The sequence below is a fragment of the Vigna unguiculata genome, chromosome 10 (assembly GCF_037176805.1).
Source record: "Vigna unguiculata cultivar grain cowpea cultivar isolate G323 ecotype 2 chromosome 10, ASM3717680v1, whole genome shotgun sequence".
In the NCBI taxonomy this organism is placed as follows: Eukaryota; Viridiplantae; Streptophyta; class Magnoliopsida; order Fabales; family Fabaceae; genus Vigna; species Vigna unguiculata.
In genome coordinates this window covers 51,109,032-51,131,264 of record NC_140801.1, presented here as the reverse complement: position 1 = coordinate 51,131,264, position 22,233 = coordinate 51,109,032, and the positions used below count along the sequence as shown (strand labels likewise).

Below are 22,233 nucleotides of genomic sequence, written 5' to 3'. Positions count from 1 at the left end.
ATGACATTCTAGAACCATTTTTTTTTTCTATCGTGATTCAGCATTGCAGAGAGAGCATACAGACCCTAGTAGAGGCAGGGTTAGGGTTTATGAATTTCAATTTGTAATTAACCAAACCTATTTTAAGATTTGGTGCTCTCAGGTCTTACAGAGGCGTATCACGGGGAAAAACAAACACTAATGAGACTTGAGTCCAATCACATAAAGTATTGACATCACTTTTAACCTAAAATTTTAAGACAATGAGTTTATAGATCTTTATCTTTACACAGTGCTCTAATTTCTCATTTCTAACCAATGTGAGACTTGGACTCACACTTAGATTCTTAACACGTGCAATTTTAAATAGATTTTTCTTACAATTACCCATCCACAGTACTAATTGTTTTCTCTCACCACAATCTAATTGAATACATATAATCCATATTTGGTGAAACTTTCCGTCATTAATATATCCCCTTTTCTAAGACGAAAATGAGAATGAAGACTTCTGTTACCAAATATAGCAGAGGCACGTGGAGGGAGACATCACCATTGTGACATAGATGTTAAATAAAAACACTTTCTAACGTATTCTTTTCATTTCATTGTTAATTAAACATACCATGATGTAATGAAACGTGGAGTTTGAGACATTCTCTTTGTTCACAAAATCAAACTTAAATATCTGGTTTTTATATGGGTAAGCTTTACACATCTACAACTCCTCACTAGATAAACAAGTTATTGATACAAGGCTAAAAATATGATACAAAATGGGTGAATTCTCCACATTATGTGTAGAAAACTGCGAAGCGTCACATTCCTACAACATGTTAAATTATATATCATTGAATTGACTATAACAGCACGCGGTTGTTTAGTTTAAATTGCCACAAAATTTCGTAGGCGTGTGGAGACTTCACTGTGTGTGAGAACAGAAGACCAACGCAGAGGGAGTCAACTCCTGTCTTGTGATGTCTGTCTTCTTAAATGCACCCAAAAACTCTTGCTGAATCCATCCTAAGGAAACTCTTTCAACTACTCTTCCCTCAAAGGAACCTACAAAATCTTCATCTGATTACTGAAATTTCAGAAATAGTCTTTCCAGGTCAGTCATAATGAGGTTGTTTAATCCACTCTTTTTTTTCTTAATTTCGCCCCCTTTTGTGTTTAATCCACAGTTTTAGACAAACTCACTATCTTAATATATATATATATATATATATATATATATATATATATATATATATATATTGTGTGTGTGTGTGTATATATATGGCAGAAAAACTAGGAGATCTCAGCATTCATCAATGTTCACACACACACACACATATATATATATAAGACTATACTGACAAAGTGATCAATTAAAAGTTCAAGAAAACTCTCTGAAGTGCTTCTGATTTCTGACCAATTAAGCATTCTGAAGCAGGGGTTTAATGGTTTGATTTCAATCTGTCACGGATTCCAGCCAATTAAAAGCAACAACAGGCTTAATTTGGAATCTTGCTACTGTAGGTATTTTCATTTGATGTATATTTTTGTCTCTATTTGACTGAGAATAATTTGAGTTTGTTGCAGATACTAAGTCCAGCTCTTTAAGCTGATTTAATCAGTGGATTAATGCATTCAGCTGTTTGAGGTTGGAGTTACATAATTGTTCTTCTTCTATTCTTTTACTCTTGTACTTGATTATTATTCTACTTCCTGTACTTTTTCTTAACAACCTTTTTTGCTTTAGAAAAAACCTTTTTATCTTTCCGTTTGTGGATTTATCTTCCTGCTGATCACTTTTCTTTTGATAAAGGTGTAGACACGAAGAAAGATCCAGAGTATATTCGATCCAACCCAATGACATATTCTAATTCTTTCCGAGTTTTTGATAGAATCAAACGTGTAATATTTGTTTGTGTCTTGCTGGCAGCGATAGACAATAATAATAGTAATAATTCTTCATATCCAGTGACAGATTTTGCTTATCACAATGACTCCCTTCAGATAAAGTACGATGTGTTTGTTAGCTTCAGAGGCACAGATATCCGGCAAGATTTCCTTAGCCATTTGATTGAGGCGTTTTCTCAAAGGCATATTAATGCGTTTGTAGATAACAAGATTGTCAAAGGAGATGTACTGTCTGAAGCACTTATTCGTGCAATTGAAGGATCATCAATTTCATTGATTATATTTTCACAGGACTATGCTTCTTCACACTGGTGTTTGTCAGAGCTTGTGAAAATTGTTGAGTGTAGAAGAACAAATGGCCAGATTGTATTACCTATCTTCTACAAAGTGGATCCTTCACATGTACGATATCAGAAAGGGTCTTACGAACATGCCTTCGCTAAACATCAAATAAGATATAGTTTGAGCACTATGCAAATCTGGAGAACTGCTTTGACTGAAGCTGCTAATCTATCAGGATTTCATTCATCAACATTTAGGTATGTGTTTTCGGTTATGCTTTTTCTTCAACTTTTCGGTATGTGTTTGATATTTACACATTTTCTATGGCACAGGGACGAAGCTGAGTTTATGAAAGAGATAGTTAAGTGCGTATTGATGAGGTTGAACCAAGTGCAACAAGTTAAATCCAGAGGACTTGTTGGAATTGGTAAACGAATTGCACATGTTGAATTACTGCTACAATCAGAAGAGCCTGATGTACGTATTATTGGAATATGGGGCATGGGTGGCATTGGTAAAACAACCATTGCAGAAGAAGTATATAACAAGTTGTGTTTTGAATATGAAGGTTGTTGTTTTTTGGCTAACATAAGAGAAGAATCGGGAAGACATGGAATAATGTCTTTGAAGAAAAAGCTTTTCTCAACATTATTAGGAGGAGAAGATTTGAAAATTGACACACCTAATGGATTGCCTCAATATATTGAGAGAAGGCTTCGACGTATGAAAGTTCTCATAATTCTTGATGATGTCAATGATTCAGATCAACTGGAAGTTTTAGCTGGAACACATGATTGGTTTGGATCAGGTAGCAGAATCATCATAACAACCAGAGATAAACAGGTACTTGCTAAAGAGTTTGCTAGTATATATAAGGTTGAGGCATTAAACTTTGATGAATCCTTAAGGCTTTTCAATTTGAATGCCTTTAAGCAAAATCATCTTGAAAGTGAGTACCATGAGCTTTCAAAGAAAGTGGTCAACTATGCCAAAGGGATTCCACTAGTTCTTAAAGTTTTGGGTCATCTTCTTCATGGAAAAGATAAGGAAACTTGGGAAAGCCAATTGGAAAGACTCAAAAAAGTGCAAAACAGAAAGGTCCATGATATGATTAAATTGAGTTACAATGATCTTGATCGGGATGAAAAGAAGATATTTTTAGATATTGCATGCTTTTTCGATGGACTGAATCTGAAGGTAAAGCATATAAATTTTTTATTGAAAGACCATGATTATTCAGTGGTTGCCGGATTAGAAAGGTTGAAGGATAAAGCTCTAATCACTGTTTCTCAAGAAAATGGTGTTTCAATGCACAACATTATACAAGAAACAGCTTGGCAGATTGCTCGAGAAGAATCAATTGAAGATCCCAGAAGCCAGATTCAACTATTGGATCCTGAGGACATTTATCATGTGCTAAACTATAATAAGGTAAAAGATAAAATCATATACTAACAGAATCTTTTATTTCTTCTAGGAAAATAGTTTACAACGATGTTTCAAAATTTTGTGCTACTTTTTTGCAGGGTGACGAGGCTATCAGAAGCATAGTCATCAACTTGTCAAGAATCAAACAACTGCAATTAAACCCTCAAGTATTTGCAAGGATGAGCAAACTTCATTTTCTAGACTTTTATAGTAAAGGGTCTTGTAGTTGCCTCGGGGATCAAGGAGGCTTGTATCTTCCACAAGGACTTGAATCTTTATCAAATGAACTAAGATATCTTCGTTGGACCCATTATCCTTTGGAATCTTTGCCTTCAAAGTTTTCTGCTGAAAATCTTGTTGAATTGAACTTGCCACATAGCCGACTGAAAAAACTTTGGCAAGAAGCACCGGTAAGTATTATGTTTATATTGAGCTTAACTTTTATTCAATGAATTCAAGAGATTTAACTTAAATTTATCTTTAGAGTTATCTTTATTTTAAATTTTATAGTGTTTAAAGAGAAATGTATCTAAGCTAAGCTTTGGTCCTTGCTAGTTATACAAAATTGACACAAAACTTTCTGGTTCTACTATCCTGCCACAGAAATTGGTTTTTGGGACTTCTTTCTGGTATAAGAACTCAAATTTAAAACGAGAACAACTAGAAGGACCACTTCATTAATGTTAACTTATCCAAAATTTTCACACTTTCATTAGCTCATGTAATATTGTTTTCATTTGGTTTAATTGCTGCAGGACCTTGTTAACTTGAGGGTCCTTATACTTCATTCATCAACAAGACTAAAGGAGCTACCAAACTTTTCAAAGGCCACAAACCTTAAAGCGATAGATCTCAGATTTTGTGTAGGGCTGACTAGTGTGCATTCATCAATTTTCTCTCTTAGAAATCTTGAGAAATTGGATCTGGGTGGCTGCATTTCCCTTAGAAGCCTACGAAGCAATGTCCATTTGGACTCCCTTCGTTATCTCTCCCTCTATGGATGCATGTCACTGAAGGATTTCTCAGTGACCTCAAAGAATATGGTAAAGTTGAATTTAGAACTCACTGGTATCAAGCAACTACCTTCATCATTTGGACTTCAAAGCAACCTCCAAAAGCTACGTTTGGCATACACTTACATTGACAACTTGCCAACAAGTATCAAGCATCTCACAAGGCTGCGACATCTTGATCTAAGATATTGCAGAGAGCTTAGAACTCTACCAGAGCTTCCACCATCACTTGAAACACTAGATGCCCGTGGATGTGTGTCACTTGAGAGTGTAATGTTCCCTTTTGCTGTTAGTGAACAACTGAAGGAAAATAAGAAAAGAGTTGCTTTCTGGAACTGCTTGAAATTGGATGAACCTTCTCTCAATGCTATTGAGTTGAATGCACAAATCAACATGATGAAATTTGCACATCAACATTTTTCCCTATTTGGGGATGCTCAAAGCACCTATGTATATCCTGGAAGTAAAGTTCCAAAATGGCTGGTGCATAAGACCACACATGATGACTTCGTGATTATGGATCTCTCTTCTGTTCTTTCTCCGCACTCCTCACACATAGGCTTCATTTTTGGCTTTGTTGTTCCGGAAGTCCCATTTGGGGGTTTGGCTTTGGAATTTAGGATTAGTACTGGTGGTGAAGGTGGCGAAGGTAGCCATATCAATGTGTACGTGGACAGACCACGACATGGTATCACATCGGATCATGTGTATCTAATGTATGACCAGGCATGTTCTCACTATCTAAACAGTCGTGCCAAACATGAGCCAAGGTTGAAAATTAAGGTTGCATTGGCATCGCGAACACTTACATCCAAGTACGTACCATTAGAGCTAAAAGCTTTTGGGATCAGCCTAATCAATACTACAGACTTTCTTAGTTTTGTTCAAAATGTCAAATTTGGTGACAATGTTCCAAATGTCCCTATTTTGCCAAAGTTTTTCTGTCCTTTCTGCATTGTTGTTTTTGTTGGGACTCTTAATATTTGTATCAGAAGATTGGTGTAGAATAATGAAAGACGCTCTGACAAGAACTTTGAAAAGAGAATTTCATCAAAGAGGGAAAAGAACACTAGCATAGTGTGTCATGAGAGAATAGAGAAGGATTGACACGACCGTTGTTACTTGATTATCAAAGAGGGAAAAGAACACTAGCATAGTGTGTCATGAGAGAATAGAGAAGCATTGACACGACCTTTGTTACTTAATTTTCACTTGTGAGGAGTATGACAATTCACAGTACAAATTAATGTGTTTTTTGAATTTTCTACACTATTTTTCTTGCTTTCTCTAGACATTCACTCATATCTCTGAAATGTTTATATATTAATCAGTGTATTCGATTAGAGGTTCTATAATTTATAAAGCATTTCAACAAGTAAACATTCTTTAATTATATTGAACTCAACGAATTTTCTCCACTGATAGATAATTTCAAAAGTTCTTAACTTTCTTCTACAGTTACCCTTCTTTGCTCCACTAATCTTCAAACACAAATATTTAATATATCCCAGTAAAAATAACCATGTCCAAAAAAACGGTTAGAAAAGGCCAAGCATTTGGAAATTATTTATGTATATACATACATCTACACACATACCTCCTCTTTAATATTCTGTCTTCCCTCTCACCTATTCTACAGAGCATCTGGACAGACTTCACAATGTTCCTTTGCAGCATCACACAATTGTTGATTCTGAAGAAAATTGCTGATTGTGCTGACTCCAAACCCTCTTAACTGCACTTGTATGTATTCGAATGAGAATCCTAGTGATGCTACTGTAACCTTAATTTTCAGCATTGGTTGTTGTTTGGCACGACTGGTTAGAAAGCGAGAACATTCTTGGTTGTACATCAGATACACGTGATCCGACTTAATACTATGATGTGGTCTGTCTAAGTACACAATCGTACTGTCACCTTCATCTTCACCTTCACCTTCAGTACTCACCTTCAATTTCAAAACCCTTTCCGCATACTGCACTCCCGGTAAAATGAAGCATAAAATGTAACCCGAGTGAGAGGAATGTGGAGAAAAACTTATTTAATCATCATCATCATGTGTGGTCTTATGCGTCAACCCTTCTGGAACTCGGCTTCCTGGGTACACATAAATAGCTTGAGCATCACCAGACGTAGACAAATGCCGGTGTGCAAATTTCACCATGTTGATTCGCGCATTTGTCTCAATGGCCTTGAGAGAACGTTCATCCAAGTTCAAGCAGTTCCAAAAGACAACCTTTTTCTTATTTTCATTCCATTGTTCAGCAATAGTAGGGAACGTTACACTCTCCAATGAGACGCATTCACGGGCATCTAGTGTTTCAATTGATGGAGGAAGCTCTGGTAGGGAGCTAAGATTCCTATAATATCGTAGATCGAGATGTCGCAAACCTTTAAGATCTTTCATGCTTGCAGGCAAGCTCTCAATGGAAGAAAATACTAGATTTATCTTTTCAAGCTTGCTTTGGGATCCAATAGATGAAGGGAGTTGCTTGATACTCGTGAGTTCTAAATTCAACATTATCATATTCTTTGAGGTTACTGAGAAATCCTTTAGTTCCATGCATTTATAGAGGGAGAGGTAACGAAGGGAATCCATGTGGACATTGCTTCGAATGCTTGTGAGGGACCTGCAGTCCTCCAAATCTAATATCTTAAGCTTTTTGAGAGAGAAAATTGATGGATGAACACTTGTCAACCCTACACAGGATCGAAGATCTATTACTTCAAGGTTTGGGGCCATTGAAAAGTCTGGCAGGTCCTTTATGTTTGAGGATGAATACAGCATAAGGACCTTTAAATTCACAAGATCCTGTAGCAGTTGCAAAAAGATATTATTCAAGACTTTGCTTGGATTAATGTTAATTTTAGATTAAAAGGAATACGTATATTATTTACTGGCACTTCTTGCCATAATTTTTTCAGCCGGCTATATGGCAAGTGCAACTCGACTAGATTTTCTGCAGAGAAGTTTGAAGGCAAAGATTCCAAAGGATAATGAGCCCAACCAAGATATCTTAGCTCATTCGGCAGAGATTCAAGCCCTTGATGAAGATACAAGCCCCACGGTTCATAGAAGCGAATATCGCGAGTTCCTGCAGTGTAAATATTCAGAAAGTGGAGCTTGCTCATCTTAGTAAATACATGTGGCTTTAAATGTAGTTGTTTGATTCTCAACAAGTTCACGACTATGCTTCTGATAGCCTCGTTACCCTGCAAGGAAATTTTGTAAACATCACTATAATCTACTTTTCCTAAAATTATTCAATTCTTCTGTGTTATTTTATCTATTACCTTGTTGTATGTTAGTACTCTGTAAATGTCGTCAGGATCAAATAGTCGAACCTGGCTTCTGGGGTCTTCAATAGATTCTTGGCCAGCAATCTGCCAAGCGGTTTCTCGTATAATGTCATGCATCGATACAGTATTTTCTTGAGAAATACTGATAAAAGCTTTATCCTTCAACCTTTCCAATCCCGCAACCACTGAATAATCACGATCTTTCAATAAAAAATCTATGTACTTCACCTGCAGTTGCTGCCCGTAAAAAAAACATGCAATATCCAAAAACATCCTCTTTTCATCCTCCTCAAGATCATAGTAACTCGATTTAATAATATCATGAACCTTTTTGTTGTGCACTCCTTCTCTTTCCAATTCACTTTCCCATATCTCTTTATCTTTCCCATGAAGACGGTGACCCAGAACTTTAAGAACAAGCGAAATGCCTTTGGCGTAATTAACTGCTTTCTTTGACAGCTCCTCGTACTCTGCCTCTACATGTTTTTTCTTAAAGGCATTTAAATTGAAAAGTCGCAGAGATTCATCAAAGTTTAAGGCCTCAGCATGGTATACATTTGCAGACTCCGTAGCAAGCACCTGTTTATCTCTGGTTGTCACAATGATTCTACTGCCATAGACAAACCAATCTGTTCTAGCTAACTTTTCTAGCTGCTCTGAGTCATCGACATCATCCAGAACAATAAGAACCTTCATGCGATGAAATCTTCTCTCGACTAACTTCTGGAACCCATCAGGTGTGCCAATATTCATGTTAGAATATGTGGTTCTCATTCAATTCCTAATACCACATGTTACTTAAGCACTAATTATTACGATTGTCACGATCCTGTGCTTCCGCATGCTATGATACTATAACAAGTGGTATCAGAGCTCTTAGTTGGAAATTCCAAAATGTCTGCAAAATTTGACATTGAGAAGTTTGATGGCAAGATTAGTTTTTCTATTTGGCGAGTCCAAATGAGGGTTGTTCTAACCCAGAGTGGATTAAAGAAGGCTTTAGATGGAATAGAAAATAAGCCAGCTTCCATGACTGATGAGCAGTGGGAGGAGTTGGATGAAAAGGCGCTATCATCAATCCAACTCTCTTTATCAAAGGAGGTTCTCCGTGAAGTAGCAAATGAAACAACCACTGCTGCATTATGGCTAAAGTTAGAGTCTTTATACATGACCAAGAGCCTTGCAAACAAGTTTCGTCTCAAAGAACGCTTGTATACCATTCGAATGGTTGAAGGTACTCCTATTCAATCTCATCTTAATGAGTTTAATTCTATCCTCTTGGATCTGGAAAATATTGATATTAAAATTGATGATGAAGATAAAGTTGTTTTGTTGGTTGTCTCTCTACCTTCTACCTATAAACATTTCAAAGAAATTATGTTGTATGGAAATAATGATACCTTATCCTTTGAAGATGTTAAATCTAATTTATTGTCCAAAGAAAAATTTGATCTTGAAGTTCATTCTGTGGACAAGGGTGAGGGTTTAAGTGTCAGAGGTAGAACTCAAGAAAGAAGGAGTACAAGTGACAAAAAGTTCAGATCCAAGTCTAGGAGACGCAAATCCAACAAATTTTGTCGCTATTGCAAGAAACCTGGACATGAGATTTCTGATTGTTTTATCTTGAAGAAAAAACAAGAAAAACAAGAAAAAGGAAAAGTCGCACAATCCCCTGAAGCTGCCAATATTGAAGCTGACTCTGACGGTGACATTACTTTGTCTGTTGTCTCTTCTAATAAGAGGAGTAAAACAGAGTGGATCCTTGATTCTGGATGTACTTTTCATATGTGTCCCTATAAGGACTTATTCACTACTTTTGAATCTGTTGATTGTGGTGTTGTCTTGATGGGTAATGATGCCCAATGCAAGATTGCAGGAATAGGTACGATTCAGATCAAGACTAATGATGGTGTCGTCAGGACTTTGTCTGATGTTCGCTATATACCCGAATTAAAGCGAAACTTAATTTCACTTGGCACTCTTGAATCTCTTGGGTGCAAGTACTCAGCTGAAGGTGGAGTTCTAAAGGTATCAAAAGGTTCTCTTGTTCTCTTGAAAGCTAACCTAATTGGAAGCTTATATGTCCTGCAAGGGACTGTTGTGACAGGTTCAGTAGCTGTATCATCTTCTATGGCTGAAAATGATGTCACTAAATTATGGCACATGCGCCTAGGCCATATGAGTGAAAAAGGCCTGCATCTTCTAAGCAAGCAAGGATATCTTGGTAAGCATGTCATTGGTAAGTTGGAGTTTTGCAAACATTGTGCTTTTGGGAAACAAAAAAATGTTAGTTTCTCTACAGCAACTCACAATACAAAAGGTATTCTTGATTATATTCACTCTGATCTTTGGGGGCCATCTAAAGTTCCTTCCTATGGGGGACGTCGTTATATGATGACTATCATTGATGACTTTTCTCGTAAGGTCTGGGTCTATTTTTTGCGACATAAAAATGAGACTTTCCCCACATTCAAGAAGTGGAAAACTCTTGTTGAAACCCAGACAGAGAAGAAAGTAAAGAAGCTCAGAACAGATAATGGATTAGAGTTTTGTAGTGGTGACTTTAATGAGTTCTGCACAAATCATGGTATTGCTAGACACAAAACCATTCCAAGGAATCCCCAACAAAATGGTGTTGCAGAACGAATGAACAGGACTCTACTTGAGAGAGCTCGTTGTATGCTCTCAAATGCTGGGATATGGGATCGACATGATCTTTGGACTGAGGCGGTTTCTACTGCATGCTACTTGGTCAATCGTTCTCCACATTCAGCACTTGACTTCAAAGTTCCAGAAGAGATTTGGTCAGGTAATCCTGTTGATTATTCTAATTTAAGAATTTTCGGATGTCCTGTATATGTATATATTAATAATGGCAAATTAGCTCCCAGAGCTATTGAGTGCATATTTCTAGGTTATGCATCTGAATCAAAGGGGTATCGTTTATGGTGCTCTGAGTCAAAGTCTCAAAAGCTAATCTTAGCAGAGATGTAATCTTTAATGAGGATGCATTATTATCTTCTGGAAAACAGTCTTTTGTGCCTTCTTCTACCAATACAGGTACTATACAGGGTACTAATGAGAAGGTGGAGTTTGAATTCAAATCTGAAGTTCCTGGTATTGATGTCCCATTTTCTTCTACAAATGATTCCAATATTGATAATCATCATGATGATGGTGAATGTGATGATAGAACCACTTCTCCTATTCAACAACAAGGAGATGATTATTCTATTGCTCGGGACAGACTAAGAAGACAAATCAGAAAGCCAGCTAGATACACTAATGATTATTTAACTGCCTATGCATTATCAATTGCACAAGAGGTAAATGATGGTGTTGAGCCAGTCAGCTACACTGAAGCTATTTCTTGTGTTGAGTCTTCTCAGTGGCTAGGTGCTATGAATGAAGAAATTCAGAGTCTTTATAAAAACAATACTTAGACTCTGACAGAACTGCCTAAAGACAAACGGCCATTAAAGTGTAAGTGGATCTATAAGAAGAAAGATGGCATTCCCGGGGTTGAAAATGCAAGATGCAAAGCACGACTAGTCGTTAAAGGCTTTAATCAAAAGGAAGGTATTGACTTTAATGAGATATTCTCACCTGTTGTTCGTCATACTTCCATTCGTGTTTTGCTTGCTTTTGTTGCTTTGTTTGATTTGGAGTTAGAGCAACTAGATGTAAAGACAGCTTTTTTACATGGAGAGCTGGAAGAAGAAATTTACATGGAACAACCAGAGGGATTTATTGTTCTTGGAAAGGAGCATTTTGTTTGTCTTTTGAAGAAATCCTTATATGGCCTCAAGCAAGCACCTAGGCAATGGTACAAGAGGTTTGATTCTTTCATGATTGGGCAAGGTTACTGCAGGAGTCAATTTGATGACTGTATTTATTTTCAAACATTCCAAGATGGATCTTTCATATACTTGTTACTATATGTTGATGATATGTTAATTGCATCACGTGACAAGTTTTCTATCAGGAAATTAAAAACTCAACTAAGCAATGAGTTTGAAATGAAAGAATTAGGTGCAGCAAAGAAAATTCTTGGTATGGAGATTCGCAGGGGCCGTCAAGTTGGTAAATTGTTTTTATCTCAACAAAGGTATATTGAGAAAGTACTTGATAGGTTTAATATGAATGATTGTAAACCTGTTTCTACTCCACTTGCTGCACATTTCAAGTTATCCTCAGATCTTTGCCCAGATACAAAGGAAGATATGAAATACATGTTACATGTTCCTTATGCTAATGCTATTGGCAGTTTTATGTATGCCATGATATGCACCAGGCCAGACCTTGCATATGCTGTTAGCATGGTAAGTCGGTATATGCATAATCCCGGCAAGAAACACTGGAGTGCTGTAAAATGGATTTTTCGGTATCTAAAAGATTATGCTGGTGATCTTGATAGAAGAAGATCTCTCTCAGGTTACATCTTTACCCTCTGTAATAGTGCTATCAGTTGGAAAGCAACACTTCAATATATTGGTGCATTATCTACAACCGAAGCAGAGTATATTTCAGCCACAGAGGGAGTGAAGGAGGCTATTTGGCTCTGAGGTTTGGTAAATGAACTTGGTCTAACACAGAAAGTTCTTACTGTGTTTTGTGATAGCCAAAGTGCTATTCATTTAACCAAGAATAATCGTTATCACGACAAGACCAAACACATCAATATAAAACATCACTTTATTAGAGATGTTGTTGTTGTTGGAGAAATTATGGTTGAAAAGATTTACACTTCTGAGAATCCAGCAGACATGCTTACCAAGCCGCTTCCTATTACCAAGTTTGAACATTGTTTGGACTTGGTTGGTCTATACAGCATTTGAATGCCCTTTGGGGCTTTATCGGACGATGAACACTTGTAGAATTCAAACCAAGGTGGAGATTGTTAGAATATGTGGTTCTCATTCAATTCCTAATATCACATGTTACTTAAGCACTAATTATTAATTATTTACTGCTTAAGTTTTGTAGACTCTTCATATGGCCTATTTACTGGTTCAGTTTTGAAGACTCTTCATATGGCCTATTTACTAGTGCAGTTTCTGAAGACTCTTCATATGGTCTATTAATTGGTTCAGTTTTGAAGCCTATAAATAACATCTCCATGACTTGAAAAATATAGAGAAAAACATTTACAGAGACACACTTTGTAATATACACCTGAGTGTATTATTTGGTGAGGATTCTTGTTCCCATTTAAGAGCTTTGTACTCTTCTTTTTATAGTGGAATTTTGTTCATTATCGTCCCATGGTTTTTCCTCTTACATTCAAAAGAGGTTTTCCACATAAATCCTTGTGTGTTATTTCTCTTGCTCTTTTATTTGCTGCTCTTTAATTTCCAATTGTCACGATCCTGTGCTTCCGCATGCTATGATACCATAACAATTCAAATGTTCTTCTCTTAATAATTTTGAAAAAAGCTTTTCCTTCAAAAAGTTCATTCCATGTCTCCCTGACTCCTCCCTTATGTTAGCCAAAAAACAACAACTGTCATATTTAAAACACATTTTATCATATACCTCTTGTGCAATAGTTGTCTTACCAATACCACCCATGCCCCATATTCCAATCATGCGAACATCTGTTGCTTCTAATTGCATCAATGATTCAACATCTGCAATTCGTTTACCTATTCCAACAAGCCCTTTGGAGTTAACGTGGTGAACATGATTCAACGTCCTCCAGACAAATTTAACAATACCTTTAACAAGTTCAGCTTCATCTCTGAGCAGAAAAAGAAGTAATGAGAAACTCAGAAAAGAATCAAGCATAAGAGAAAGCATAAAAGATTTTGTTTGAAATAGAATGGTTCTTTAGATATCTCAAACAATTTTAAGGAGAAAAAAATCACCGAAAGTTTGATATATGAAATCCTGATAGATTAGCAGATTCACTCAAAGCAGATCTCCATGTTTGCACAATAGTGAAGGAATATTTTGTTTCATGTTTAACAAAGGCATCTCCATAAGTCCTCCTTTGATGTCGTATGTCTGAGGGGTCAACTTTGTAGAAAATACGCATTACAGTTTGTCCATTTCTTCTCCTGCACTCCAAAATTTTCTCAAGCTCTGACAAACACCATCTTGAAAAAGCATTGTTTTCTGAAAATATAACCAAAGAAATATATAACGAAATCTAGTTCCAAAGTTTCATCTAAAACTAATTTAATAAATACTACTTTCAAACAAATTCAAAATATCAGTACAATCACACTATTTACTTTAGACTTTTAAACTAATGTATAGGAAACTAATTTTACTCATTTAAATCATATTCAAAACTCGGTTTAAGAAACTATACATTTAATATGCATAATCTGCCCTCTATCTGAACATCATATCAATAGTAAACATTCTAAAACAAAAATATATTAAACTAATATATTAAACAAAAATATATTTCTTCTTTTTTGGTTTCAGTTTATCTTGACAGTTTAAAACCACCAAAAATCATGTTTTAAATTTAAATTATATAGTTATATTCTAGAAGCTCTCAAAACTTCAAATTCACAATCACCAACTTTGTATTACACTATAGCATGTGTCATTAGGTTTACACCAAGAGATTTGAAAAAATATAAATTAAGAAGCTATATAGAAATTTAAAAAATTGAGAATATAAGTTAAACTTAAAGAGAAAATAATCCTTTAATCGAAGTTGTGTGAGAAGATCTCACCTTACAGTTATAAAGTTAAGACAAAAGTCCAATCTCAGTGATTTTCTTCACATGCTCAATTTAAATTGTATTTTATAGGATAATAAAACTTCATAACTGTTATAAAATAAAAGTAATTATAAATAGAAAAAGAGAAAGAAAAAGAGAAGATAGAGAGTAACTTTTGTGTGTTTTATTAGTGGTAATAGATACAATATGTAATTCCATTCATAAAAGATACAAATTAAATCATTAATACAAATAAAGAAGGAATCATAAATGATACTCTTATTTCTCTCAATTCTATATTTTGAATAAAATCCTTCCGTGGAACGTATTTGTATGTGAGCTTTTGGTGATGTTATTTTAACCCTCGGTTTCAAACTTGGTTGAATGTTGAAACTGTTATGCAGATAGCGAAAACAGACTATGTCGTACATCAAATACATATGATCTGATTTAATACAATGATCTGGTCTTTTCCAGATCACATTGTTGGTGTGCTACCTTCACCCTCACGTTCACTTCCAATGATATTAAATTCCAAAATTGAACCCCTATATGGAACTTCTGAAAGAACGAAGCCAAAAAATGAAAACCAAGTGAGATAAGAAAAAAAAAGAGAGAGAGATCAATTGTCATGCACTCACAAGTACACATAGGTTTTTGTTTGATAATCATGCACCCATATAATATTTTCTTAAGAGGTTTATCCTTCAACCTTTCTAACCCCACAGCCACTGAATAAACATCATTTTTCATGTTATGTACTGTACTAGATTCAGTAGCCCTAATAGAAGCATGAAATATCCAAAAAAAAAAATCTTATTTTCATTCGGATCAAGTTTATCAACAGTTTAATAGTCATACTTTTGTTTTTCACATTTTTTACTCTTTATAATGGCTCTTTGAGCAGACCTTGGTTATGAATAAGGGGAGCCACCAAAGTTTTTTATTTTAATTGTTATATATATATATTTTTTAATTATTTTATACATTATTTTTTTTAAATGATAATGATACTTTAACCTATTTCTTTTTATTATTTTTAACCTATCACTTTTATCACCCTTAGATCATCACATCACATCATTACAAACAATTAGAATAGATGATTTAAGGACAATGAGAGTGATGGGTTAACAGTTGGTCAAAAAAAGTAGGTTAAAATATCATTTTTCTTATTTAAATTAAGTTTATATTATGAAAAATTATAATAAAAAATAAAATAAAAATTAACTTGATAAAGACTTTGTTTATGTAAGAAATTAATGTTCTATTTCTAGTTATAAGGTAAACCATCAAGAAAGTATAAGAGGAAAAAAAGACAAAGAGGAATATTAAAGAACAAAGATATTAAAAAACGCATTCTCACATTATCTCTTAGAGAGAGATTAAATAACACATTCTCACATGATCTCTCCCAAATTAAGTTTTTTCCAAATTAGTATGAATCTCGATTACGATTTTAGGAATTCTTTTATAAAATTGATATAAACCATAATTATATTTTTCTCCAAAGAAATATAATCCTAAATGTAGAAATTTAGAAATTTTTGTGTTTATTTTATGATTATTTTATGTTATAATAGTGAATGATATTCATTTTTTTCTTCTATTATCATGTGTAATTGTTTTGAATGGAGAGAATGAAGAGTTTTTTTTTTAATTAAAAAAGAATAATTTATATATACAAATTTGAATTTGACATCCCTGAAATTTTTGTCCAAGTTTCCCTTGATCACTTTCTTTGATAAAACTAGTGGTTTTGAATTTCATTTTTATTTGATTTAAAGGCATTCTAATTGAAAATATGTAAGGATTCATCAATGTTTAATGTTCAGCCTCTATTAGTATCAAACTGTCTACAAAACGCATTTTTATCAGAAGTGAAAAAGAAAAGTTCCTGTAAATATACCAGAGATTGAAATGAATTTTACTGTTAACTAATTTTGAAGAAAAATATAATATATATATATATATGACGTAAAAAAACTAAAAATTAATTTAAATGTTCTATAGTAAAAATTCGAACACACCATTAAATGATTGTATTGTCTAATCCAATTAATGATGTATCCGGTTTTGTATGACATTGATGCCGAAATTTTGTATTTTTTTGTCTAAATTATATTTGTTTTGTCAAAGAGTTAGAATACCTATAAATGTTCTTATATTCTTTATTTATTCTTTGTTTATAAAAAAAAAACAAAAAATTCCTAATTGGTCCCATTATTCTATAGAAATAAATTAAAGAAACTTTTATACGACGAATTCTTACCTCAACCTATTAATACAATCTATTTGAATTTTGAAATCATTTTTTCCTCTTGAAAAATAAATACTTAAAGAGAATGAACGTGATATGAGATACGAGAAGGAATTTAGATTCTCTATTTAATTTTTGTATATTATTATTTTGTTGTGTCCTTCAAAATATACTGATAATTATTGATTTTAAAATATATTAAAAGGATTTTTAACTTTTTATTGCTAGTAATAGCACAAACAACAATAAAAAAAACTGGGTACAACAAGAGTAATATGTCACCTATTCTTTAGTTTTGCTAGGGGTATATAGAATTTGTGGCCTTTGTGTTTTACATGTGTATAAGGGTGGAAGCCTAAGTGACATGAGTGTGGAGCAAGAAAAAGAAGAGAGAGATCAGTTTTCATGCACTCACAATTACACATTGGTTTGGTTTTTGTTTGATAATATTTTCTTCAAACATATATATACTTGTCAGAGGTTTACCCTTCTACCTTTCTAACCCTAGATCCATGAATAAACATCATCTTTATTGTTATGTACTATACTAGATTCAGTAGCCCTAATAGAAACATGCAATATATATATATATATATATATATATATATATATATATATATATATATATATATATATATATATATATAATCTCCTTTTCATTCAGATCAAGTTTATCATAACTCAGTTTAATAGTCACATTTTTTAGTCTTTATAATGGCTTTTGATGACTTTCTTTGATAAAACTAGTGGTTTTGAATTTCAATTTTATTTGATTTAAAGGCATTCAAGTTGAAAATTTCGTAAGGCTTCTTCAAAGTTTAATGTTCAAAATCTATCAGTACCAAACGGTCCAGAAAACGCATGTTTATTAGAAGTGAAAAAGAAAACGTTCCTGTAAATCAACCAGAGATTGTAGACAATTTTAGTGTTAACTAAATTTGAAGATAAATTATATAAAATATATTCTCATGGGAATAAATTAGACGAACTTTTATACGAAGAATTCTTCCCTCAACCTATTAATACAATCTATTAGGTATATGTGAATTGTGAAATCATTTTTCCCTGTCGAAAAAAAACTACTTTAAAGAGATTATTTTCATGTTTTTTCTCTTATATTTTAGAGAAAAAAAAGACAATAATTATTAGATAAAAAAAAAAACACAATTGTTATATATATTTCTGTAATGATTATCTTACCAATACATCGATGCCCGTCATTCCAATAATTGGTACATCTTCTGACTTCAATTGTAGTAAGGGTTGTGCATGTGAAAACTGTTTACCAACTGCATAGCACTCTTTAGAATTAACTTTCTGTCTAAGATTGAACATCATTGACGAGACACGTTTAATAATCTCTTTAACAAGCTCAGCATCATCCCTGCACAATATCAATAACATCTCAATTATATTGAAAAATTCCTTACTTTGTTAAAGCTAGTGAAATATTTCAACATATGAAAATGTGCTCATGAATTTAAATTATTTTTTGGGTTTAATGTTATCATTAAATTGAATATACCAGAAAAAAAAAACAAAAAAAGCTATGGCATGTCAATTAACAGTACATGTTTCGGGTTGAACTTCTTGCAAGTTCAAGTTCAAAAACTATAGAAAGAGAGAAGCATAAAAATTTGGTAATTATTTATTGAGGAAAAAACAAACCGAAAAGTAGATGAATGAAATCCTGCTAGATTAGCAGATTCCTTCAAAGCAAATCTCCAGGTTTGCAGAGTGGTGACGTTGTATTTTGTTTGATGAGCAACAAAGGCCTCTCCATAACTTCCCCTCTGATGTCGAACATGTGAAGGATCTACTTTGTAGAAAATAGGTAGTAGAATGTGTTCATATTTACTACTACACTCAACAATTTTCACAAGTTCTAACAAACACCAGCTCGAAGAAGCATAGTTTTCTGAAAATATAACCAAATAGATAGATGATACTTCAATTGATCTAAGAAGTACATCAGATATTTGACGTCCTTTGGGGATGTTATAATCTACAAAGAAGGTAATCTTGTTTTGAGAAAGGGCTTCAATCAAATGACTGAGGAAACCTTCACGAACATCTGGACCTCTAAAGCTAACAAACACATCGTACTTTGATTCTGGGGCGTCACTGGAACAAGAAGAAGATGTCACCTTTCCCAGCAAGAGACAAACAAATACAACATGTGCGATCGTATTATAAATGCGAAAAGAAGACATTTGTTGATCTTTCTTCACCTCAGAACCCTAACAGCATAAAAAAAAAATATCAGCCACATCTGACAGTAAAAAGTATTGAGAAAAAGCAAAAAAATCAATAAGCATACGAAAGAATAGATCAAACAGCTTCTTTCTTAAAAGAACAATTACAATTAATAATTTAAAATGATAGGATAACCATTAATAATGGACCAAAAGATTTATAAAAGAAGTTTTACAGGTACGAACGGACAAAGAGAAGAACAAAACTGAATAAAGGTTCTAAATGTAGTTATTGAAAGGAAGAGAAATGCAAGTGAAAGTACAAATATTATAAATGATAATAAGAACGGTAATTGAGTAACCTTCTCTTTCAGGAAGCTTTGATTATTTTCTTTTAAATTTTACAAAAGTTGGTTAATTAAAAGGATAAATATATTCCTTAACCGGTATTGACCTTTTGTGATGTGACAGTTACATTTTTTCAGTCCGGTGGGATGTGACAGTTTGCTTAGGAAAATGATACAGATTTTCAAATCAATTCAGTCCGGTGGGATGTGACAGTTTGCTTAGGAAAATGATACAGATTTTCAAATCAATTTGAGCCCTCTTAAAATTAAATTTTATATGACATGTATATTTTATTTTGCAATAGTCGGAAGATTCTTGCTATAGTGTTTTTGTGTCAAAATATGTTTGGAGTTTTACAAATAACCGATTCGTTAACTTAGATGGCATGAAAAATAAAAAATTGTATTATTTAATTTTTTCCATGCTGGCACTGAAAGAAAAGGAAAGTGAAAAAGAACGAATACTAAATGATAATAAGAACGTTAATAGAGAGTTACCTTCTTCTCATATCAGGAGAGAAAGAATCATAGCTACCAGATGCTTGTGTCGGAGAGAACCCCACTAGAATAGAAACGGTGTGTAAGTTTTCGGCATTTTCGTATTTTTGATCCTTTTAGAGTGAAATCGTAAAAATGGGTTAGATGAATTTTTTTTTGTAAAATAGAGATAAAAACGACATCACAAAGAAAGTCGTCATCTGTTCTACTGGTTTTTTTTTTTTTTTTTTCAATAAACAAAATCGTCATAACAAATGCCATTTTCTGTGTATATAAAAAAGTGAGGTCGTTTTTCGTTTCTCAAAATGTTGCAACGTTGCACTTTTATTCTCTTTTAAATAGAAGTGGGTGACCAATTTGCTCTTTTCGAGAACCAATACAACTTTTTTACAGACCCAATGAATGTTTGACAGTGTAAACAATGAAAAATGCATTTGAGTTGGCCGCAGTGGACCCACCTCATTGGAATTGAAAAGTGAGAGAAGTATTTTATTTGGAATGAAAAATCTGAAGTGAAGTCGTCACAGGATCTGACGACTTCACTTTATACATTTAATCCAAGACTTCTTATTTGATGTTGTTATGCATCCTACCAACTTGTTCCATAAAAATTAAATAGACCTACTTTTACAATTTTGATGTTAAATTGACCAAAAAATATAAAAAAAGCCACAAGTTTTCTCCGCGTAGAAAGTGGTGTTTTCATGTGGTCCATGTTGATTAAGTACAAAGCATCTGGAATCCAGTCGATCAGATTTTTCAATAGAAAAAAAAAAAAAAACTACAATCCAAATTCATGTGTGCTTGTTTTGGTTGCGCAAATGGAATCTTTGAAACTTCCAAAAGGAATGGAAAAACGAGACAATAGATTAAGATAAAAAAAAAAAAGGGTTAAATATGTTTTTAGTCTCTTATCTTTCAATGAATTTTGGAATTAGTCCATTTTGAAACTTGGACCAATTTAGTCCTTCATCTTTCGAAATATGTGGATTTAGTCATTTTAATCAAATTTTGTTAGGTTTATTTGACGTTTCGTAAGCATTTTAAGATTGTATTTGAGTTGTTTATACGGTTTGACACATTTTTACTCTAATGTTAAGTCAAATACTACTATGAAATGTGCTTGAAATGTCAAATAAGCTAAACAAAATTTGATTAAAAGGACTAAATTCATGTATTTCGAAAGATGAAAGACTAAATTGGTTCAAAATTTCGAAATGGACTAATTCCAAGATTTACCGAAAGATAAGGGACAAAAACATATTTAATCAAAAAAAAAAATCTTCGTTCAACTCCACCATGAATGCAAAAAATACAGGAAAAAGGAAAAGTATGTTCTTTCAACTTTTATAATAATTTATACTTAAAATCTAATTTCATAATTGATTAAACAAATAAATTTAATTATTTAAAATCAAATAATAATAATAATAATAACAACAAGAAAATATATAACAATAAAAATAATTATAATAATATAAACAATAATATAAATAATAAAATAATAAATTTTTATAAATTTGCACACATTTTCACTATATTTTATTTTATTTTTCATCGATGTTTAATTAAACAACTCTATGTTCCAATTCAATTTCTGGTCCATTTTACTCGCACAACACTGTTTCTTAATTCAAAGAAAAATATAATCTTAAAAGAGAGAAATCAATGTGTGTTCCCAGCATAGTTTTATAAAAGTTTAATTATACGGTCCGTTATCGATACAAAATCTCAATTCGATCCTTAACTTTTAAGTTATTCTAATTGAATCTTTTTTTTTTAAATTTGTTCTAATTTGATCATTAACGATGTTAATTGCATGTTCACGTCGTGGTTTTTTAATTTTTCTTTTACTTTTTTTCTTTTTAAAAAAAACAGTATACATGTGTCGAATTAGGGTTTTGTCACATGTTAGCTTGTGATTTTTTAATTTTTTAATTTAATTTTTAAATAAAATTGTCATATGTCAATTGTTTATGTGAAAAATCTTAATTTGGTCCGTGTATATTTATCATTTTGTTTCAATTTAGTCATAATCTCTTTGTAAACTGAGTAATTTCATTTTTCCAAATTGAGACCAAATTTAACTTTTATATAAATATTATAATGATATTTTTATTATAGTATATATTTGTAACTAAATTATTTAAATTTAAATTTTGCATTGAACTTTATTTAAAAAATTTGTTTTAATAATTTTTAAACAACTTTATAAATTTAAATGTAAAATTTTAAAATAATTTTATGTAAGTTACAAAATTCAAATGTAAAACTTAAATGTTTGTAATTGTTATAAAATTGTTGGATATATGTCTGATATTTGATATTTGACATAGGTTTTTTTTT

General features: G+C 32.9%; 1 protein-coding gene and 1 pseudogene across 7 annotated transcripts; one reads left to right on the top strand and one right to left on the bottom strand.

The window, feature by feature from the left end:
- Positions 1–881: 881 nt before the first annotated feature.
- LOC114166154 (disease resistance protein RPV1-like) lies at positions 882–5,879 on the top strand. Of its 6 annotated transcripts, none has more exons than XM_028050830.2 (7): positions 882–1,090; positions 1,415–1,496; positions 1,564–1,624; positions 1,796–2,423; positions 2,499–3,597; positions 3,693–4,004; positions 4,350–5,879. In XM_028050830.2, the coding sequence occupies exons 4-7, from the start codon at positions 1,834–1,836 to the stop codon at positions 5,610–5,612; spliced, it is 3,264 nt and encodes a 1,087-aa protein (XP_027906631.1). In that variant the 5' UTR covers positions 882–1,090; positions 1,415–1,496; positions 1,564–1,624; positions 1,796–1,833; the 3' UTR covers positions 5,613–5,879. The 6 variants fall into 6 exon arrangements, with proteins under 6 accessions (XP_027906631.1, XP_027906630.1, XP_027906627.1 ...); XM_028050829.2 differs by having other exon boundaries at positions 1,790–2,423; XM_028050826.2 differs by having other exon boundaries at positions 1,564–2,423.
- Positions 5,729–19,060, bottom strand: LOC114166157 (disease resistance-like protein DSC1; annotated as a pseudogene). Its single transcript, XR_014984951.1, has 5 exons — positions 18,516–19,060; positions 13,317–13,647; positions 7,902–8,663; positions 7,506–7,820; positions 5,729–7,419 (listed from the first exon to the last, which is right to left on the bottom strand). The product of XR_014984951.1 is annotated as a disease resistance-like protein DSC1 (transcript).
- Positions 19,061–22,233: the final 3,173 nt, after the last annotated feature.

Excerpts from the sequence above, each read along its gene's own strand:
- LOC114166154 (XM_028050830.2), top strand. The coding sequence starts at position 1,834 with ATGACATATTCTAATTCTTTCCGAGTTTTTGATAGAATCAAACGTGTA. Across the intron at positions 2,424-2,498 it reads TTTCATTCATCAACATTTAG|GGACGAAGCTGAGTTTATGA; the intron begins GTATGTGTTTTC and ends TCTATGGCACAG. Across the intron at positions 4,005-4,349 it reads AACTTTGGCAAGAAGCACCG|GACCTTGTTAACTTGAGGGT; the intron begins GTAAGTATTATG and ends TAATTGCTGCAG.